This window comes from Oryx dammah, unplaced genomic scaffold, assembly GCF_014754425.2.
Source record: "Oryx dammah isolate SB20612 unplaced genomic scaffold, SCBI_Odam_1.1 HiC_scaffold_3, whole genome shotgun sequence".
NCBI lineage: Eukaryota > Metazoa > Chordata > Mammalia > Artiodactyla > Bovidae > Oryx > Oryx dammah.
This window is the reverse complement of record NW_024070187.1, coordinates 5,828,302-5,834,622: the sequence shown is the minus strand read 5'-3', so window position 1 is coordinate 5,834,622 and position 6,321 is coordinate 5,828,302. Positions and strand designations below refer to the sequence as shown.

The 6,321-nt window shown below is 35.2% G+C and overlaps 1 protein-coding gene across 1 annotated transcript; it reads right to left on the bottom strand.

Moving 5' to 3' along the window:
- Nucleotides 1–700: 700 nt before the first annotated feature.
- On the bottom strand, nt 701–3,908 carry FABP2 (fatty acid binding protein 2). Its single transcript, XM_040237387.1, has 4 exons — nt 3,823–3,908; nt 2,506–2,678; nt 1,409–1,516; nt 701–1,032 (listed from the first exon to the last, which is right to left on the bottom strand). Exons 1-4 carry the CDS (start codon nt 3,887–3,889, stop codon nt 982–984), a joined length of 399 nt encoding a protein of 132 aa, XP_040093321.1. The 5' UTR covers nt 3,890–3,908; the 3' UTR covers nt 701–981.
- Between the last annotated feature and the right edge of the window lie 2,413 nt (nt 3,909–6,321).

Here is a 6,321-nt window from a genome sequence, read left to right as displayed (position 1 = left end):
ATAAAGTAGTATATTATGTGAGTATATGAGTGAAAGAAAACTTTGGGAGCCCTGAAAAACTGTCAGTGTATGTGTTTATGAATAGAAGGGGAGGGCTGACATTTGAAGATGACATTTTTGGTGCCTGATAGCCCATTTGTTCTCAAAGACTGGTTAGTGTACCTGCTGCATTAGAACCCCTTGGGAGTTCTCTAAAATCCCTGGTTCTGTTTTCAGAGATTCTGATCTAATAGGATAATGGTAGAGATTAAGCATGCAAACAGTTCTTAAGTTTCTCAGATGATCATGCTGCTTACCCAGGTCTGGGAATCACTGGCAATGTAGAAAAATAAAATGCACTTTACCTTAGCACATCATTTGTTTCCTGTCGTTTTGTTCAGAATGGTATGTATGTATGGAGAAATACACAAATCCACAGCCAGAGAAGAAGATGGAGGATCTCTATTAAAATCAGAATAGTGATTATCTCTGGCTTATGGGTTTATGGAAATATTTATTTTGCATTTGTTTTTCTTAGTTCTAAACTTTCTGGTTAAATATGTATTATTTTTGTAATAAATGTTGCTAAGGTAAATATTTACAACCAGTACAAGATTATAAAGATCCCCATGCAATATATGTCGTTAATTTACCAAATGTGGGGAAAAACCCAAAACAGTCTATTAATGCATATGTCTTTTTTTTTTTTAAGAGAGACTACTTTTAAAGCAATGTGGGAACAATGTTTATTCATATGTTTTTTAAAATGTCACATTCTTTTAGAACACCAGTAAATACATCTTAGAAAATGTAAGACAAGTTAAATCCTAATTAGCTTTTACATGTTTTTCTTTGGTGAGACTGGAAATATAAGCCATTCACCAATGCTTATAAAAGATCTAATCAATCAGCAACTTTATACCAGATGAGAGGAAAGCATTTCTGGTTCAATATAGATTTTCCATCTAATCTGTGTTCTGGGCAGTGCTCCAGGAACAGTGCTCATTCCTTTTTGAAAATCCTCTTGGCTTCCACACCTTCATATGTGTAAGTCTGAAAATTGTTCACAAACATAGAAGAATTTGACGTTAAGATTAGAGGCTCAATTAAGAAAAATATTAGTAGTATTTAGCTTCAAAATGTATTTTTTTTCTTGTACTTGATAGCCACATTTTATACAGATAGAGGAGACATTCATTTAAAAATATGTTTTGGTTTGTAGTCACATTTTCAGTTAAAATAGGCTCAATGTGTTGACGTATATAAGTTCTCTTCAAATAGGCATCAGAAAATACCTATATTTTAAAACTCAGTAAGATTTATGAGAAAAGTAATAGTCTGTTTATTGATGATTTAACTCAGCAAACCTCCCCCCGCCAGATAAAAATCATTGCTATGTAATTATTTTTGTCTTTGGAAAATAACTCACCTGGACCATTTCGCCACCTATAATTTCTCGGACAGTATTTAGTTCATTTCCATTGTCCAACCGTTTAAATTTTCCGACAAGTTTATCTCCCTCCAGGGCCCACGCCCCCTGTGTAAGATTTCAAAATAATAATTAAAAAAAAACATTTTTAAGGGTCTTACATATGTCTGACACTGTTCTGAGGCCTACAGATCTACTTCTTCAAACTTCACTGTAACCCTATGAAGTAAATATGTTTATCTCCGTTGCACAGATGGAAAAACTGAAACACAGTAATTAAAGTCACAAAGCCAAGCTTGCACCTAGATTACTGGGGCTCTAGAGCACATGCTGGTAACCATCTTGATCTGTAGTTTCCAAATGCCAAATTGTAAGGCAGATAATCGGGACTTCTCTTTACTAAGTCTTGCACATTAAAAAGAGTGTTCTAAGTTTAATCATGGTTCATATTAGTTTCACAGAGAAGTTAACAAGCTTGTGCTTGTTTTAATTTATGTAATTGTGGTTAACAGTTAAAACACAGCCATAATTGATAAAATATTTGACAGCTTAATTGTCAATTGCAAACATGTTAATTTAACCAGAAAAGTTCTAAGTGGAAATATTTTTTTTAAATCAGTTGAAAAATGTGACCCCATTTTATATCTTAAATAGTAAAAAGTGAGTTCCCAGTGATCTACATTGTAACATTGGACCTTTCTATTTGGTCACACATTCATTCACTAATTTATTCATTTATTTTATCATTTCCATTGCATGTCTATTATACTTAAGTTAGATAGCTCTAGAAGCTTTTATTGCTGTCAGATATGTTGAAAACACTGAAATTTTCTTTATGAATAGGTGTATACTCTGATTCAAAGGATATTTTTCTAATTGTTGTTTAATCCAGGTTCTTTAATAGATAGGTATAAAAATCAAAACATTTTTAAATACTCTGCTAACTTGCATGATGTTTAATATAGATAAACTCCACTGACTGCTTCAGTAAATGAAGGAGACCTACATTCATTAAGCGATCCAATGGAAGAAAACAGAGATTATTTTTGCAGTATGTAGATAAATCAGGAATGCTTTGCTTATAAAAAATTTCTTACACTGAGTTCAGTTCCGTCTGCGAGGCTGTAATTAAAAGTGACACCAAGCTCAAAAATAATTTCGATGCTTCGAAAAGTGCTTGATTCTTTGACTGTGAATTTATTTCCTTCTTGTGTAATTATCAGTTTCAAATTATCATGAGCTGCAAGCTTCCTTTTCACCACATTAATACCTGCAAAGGGAAAGAGATTGGAGGAAATAAAGTCAAAATGCCATGGAAAGTGCTACTTTTCCAAGTTCTATTTTAACTAGTTAATTAACCAGTTAATATTTTGTGGGTGAAGAGGAATACCTGATCATATTGCCTTTGCACAAGAGCATTCAGATTGCTTCTGTAGAAAAAGTACAAGCTCAATCATAAACTATTTTTCTAAAACTGAAAAAAAATTAAAAGAAGCATAGAATTGTAGAATCTTAGAACTGAGTAATTTTTTAAAAAGTTATAAATATTTTTGTTTCAATGTTAAGTAAATCAAATTCCAGGGATATCAAATGAAGAAATAAGAAAGTACATTTATATATTTATAAGGATATACTACTTTAATTCCACATGTATGGTACACTTTCTTTTTTAATGTCCCTTTGCTTTCCATGGCTTTAAAATTTTTAATTTCATAATTCTCTTTGTTTTTTTTTGTGGTATTTCTATCACAGAAATGAGAAAATTAGCAAATATTACATTCAAATTCATTATTATAAGAAATGTGAACTTGGAATTCCTAAACTACAGGATATAATTGATGCAGATTTTTATTTTTAGGGAATGACAAATCTTTTTGCCCATAGTGTTCAGTATATGGGCTGCCAGAGTAGTGGTGTAGATATTAAAATCTATTAAATTAAAACTTCTGTAGAAGCTACATGCTGTCATGAGAGCATTCCAAAAGCTCTGCAAGCCACAGGAAGAGAATTAAGTCTCATTTGTTTTCATTGCTCTATTAAATGGCCTTTGCTTTTCCACGCCCTAGAATTTAATATTTTAAAGTATGAAAGTTATGATTATGCTCTGCCATATTTTACTTTCTAAACAAACAAAAAACTATTCAATTTTCAGTCACCAGTTAACATAAATGAAACACATCTGGATGTTTTCTGTGTTTTAGAGAATAGTGCCCCAAAATCTTTTCTTCCACTGGTGAGAGTGTATTCTTTCTAATGTAAGAAGTGAGAATGTGGTTTTCCCTACACTGAACCAGCACATATTCTTGATCCTCACCAGCACAACAGGTGCCATTGCCTAAGCCTTGAGGTTTAGAAGGAGTTAAAGATATCTATGAAAAACAAAAGAACAAGCTGTTAAAGTATTAAGCACTTACCCATTTTTTCCATGAACTTTTCATAGTTCTCATTTCTGTCTACCTTCCAAGTACCATCAAACGCCATGGTCTCCAGTTAATTCAGCCTCTGAGCAATGAGAGATTCAGGTCCGTCCTTAGGAGAGAATTTATTCTATTTCTTATCTTAGAACCAGCTTCATATTGTGATGTGGAAGTTTAAAGTTCAAGAGGCCATTTGACTTCATTAATGCCAAACCTTCTAGTTTCTATAAATTTCTTAGCTCCCCTTCTGAAATTCAACAGCAATAAACATGATAAGCATACATATTCTATCTCAAACTATGACTTACAGGTACAATTATTTCGAGAGTTAGAATGCATACTGTATGAAGATAGTTTTTTCTGTTTGCAAGTTCAAAGTGCACACTTTGTTGGATGTAGCATAACTTAGAACATATATCAAATAGGTTTTGGAAAATGAGACTATTAATGACCTATCCCTTTTTTATAATAGCAATTACCTTGTAAGTAATGTAAGACTTCATGACCAAATACAGCTGAAAAGTTTATGTTAATAGGATATTGAGACTGGAATTTTATTTATTTTTCTAATATGTCCTTTTGCATTGTGTTTTTGGGTTTCCAGGACTTTGGGTAAATATCCTGGCACCTTGTACAGTGCATGACACACCATAGGGACCCATTATATTTTTGTTTTGGTCTTAAATGCTGGCAGGCCACTAAGAAAAATTTCAAGAGGCAGAAACATGGATGGATGTCATGAAAACTCCCATAAGTGAAAGAATCTTTAGACATCTGCTGTGTGCAGAAAAAACAAAAGCCAGATGTCAGCTATGCCATTAACTAAAACCATTCCTGTATTTACTTTCCCAGTACTCAAACCACTATATTTGGTTAAGAAAATCCTTGATTTTCTACTGTCTATTAGAAAGTCACCTAAAGTGTGTTTATTTAGGTAGTTTTTGACACGTATTAGTGATTAACTTGGGACCAGATAGGACTTGGATTTGCCTGTTAAGATCAGCATAGTGCTTTAGCTACCTTTGGAAATACAACTTGCCTCTCTGTGATCTCGCAGTGACTGAAATAAAAGTGCCTGACTCTGGAAGGTGGGGAGGAAGAACCTAGAATGGCTTCTTACCATTGTTCACCTAACACTGCCCTTTATCTCATGGCTACCCTGAGCTTCCCAGGAAGAGCAGAATAAGATTAGATGAGGGCAAATAGCACTTGGACTCATGCAGACCTGCTAACAAATGGCCATGTTAAACTTTCATCCTCCATTTATCAGTAGCAGTAACCTAATTTAAAATCAGTTAGGAATCCCTGTTATCTCTGTAGCATGGAATCACTGACATTTAAAAAAAATGATTAGATTGAATTTTTAACATTATACATTTCCCTGCAGCTTCCAAACTCTGTATCTTCTTACCTCTTACCCGGACCCCATCTAGAAAAGGTCATACAGAACCAATGGCCAGTTTCCCTTACAGACCTCTCATACGATGATACAGTTGGGCAGTCAGCTGAGGGCCGACTCAGACCTTTATTTTCTTCTTTGATAATACTAGAAGATTTAGGGTCCTGCTCCTGCAGCTTGGGCAAGTGGGTGGGTTAGATGTGCTTGGTGGGGGGCGGGGGCCGGGTGGTACTGATGCTATAGAGGTAGAGTTGTACTCTCTATATGAGAGTCGTGCTCTCTATGTGGACTCCGCAGTCCACATCCGCCACTGAGTTGTGTGGAAGGAGTGGAAGTCAGCAGAAGCTCCTGTTCATCCCTGTCCCATTCCTCCAAGAGAAAGTACAAACCACATTCCTTAACGTGGTTTCTGAGGCCCCTTCTTGTATCTTGAGTCTCCTGTCATTCCTCACTGTGTACGCTGAGATCTAATATTTCGAACTTCTTGCAGTCCTCAGTCTTGTGAATGTGCCTGCTTTCTGTTGCTTCAGGTCACAACTTGGTCACTGAGTGCTCCAGGAAACATCCTGAGCCACAGAGACTGGATCAGGTGAGTCCACGTCTTTCGAGTGCAGTGAACTTCTAAGAGCCTCAACATAGCTCATAAAAGACAAAAGGAGTTGATGCCTGACCATCATTTGTATCATCATGAAGTACAGAGAGTGATGGCACGATGAGGGACAGTACGATGCTTCAAGCTCATTTACAAAGAATGGTTTTCTAGAGATCACGGAAACCCTTTTAGCCTGTTGTAAAGCTGAAGGGAAAGGTTTTCTATTTTTTAAAATATATATCACTTATGGGAAATAGCATTTTCAGAATTTCTGAACCCTGCTTTTCAGTGCCAAGTTATTTAAATTTACATGTCAGAGAAAGGTAGTGGTTTCTCTGATGGCCCTGTAAGAGGATTTGAGGGACAGATGTAAGGAGCAACAGAAAAGTCTTAAGGCTGTTTTCCAGTTCCTAGCAGTGAATGGGGAATGAGGGAGAATTCTGAAGTTTGCCTACAGAGTTTGCTTCATTCTGTTTTAACCATAAGCCTCTAAATTTTAGAAATA

Bases quoted from the DNA above. Each gene is read 5' to 3' on its own strand.
- FABP2 (XM_040237387.1), bottom strand. From the start codon at position 3,889: ATGGCGTTTGATGGTACTTGGAAGGTAGACAGAAATGAGAACTATGAA. The intron at 2,679-3,822 runs GTAAGTGCTTAA...TTCCCTTTGCAG, and splicing joins AAAGTTCATGGAAAAAATGG to GTATTAATGTGGTGAAAAGG. The intron at 1,517-2,505 runs GTAAGAAATTTT...AATCTTACACAG, and splicing joins CAGACGGAACTGAACTCAGT to GGGGCGTGGGCCCTGGAGGG.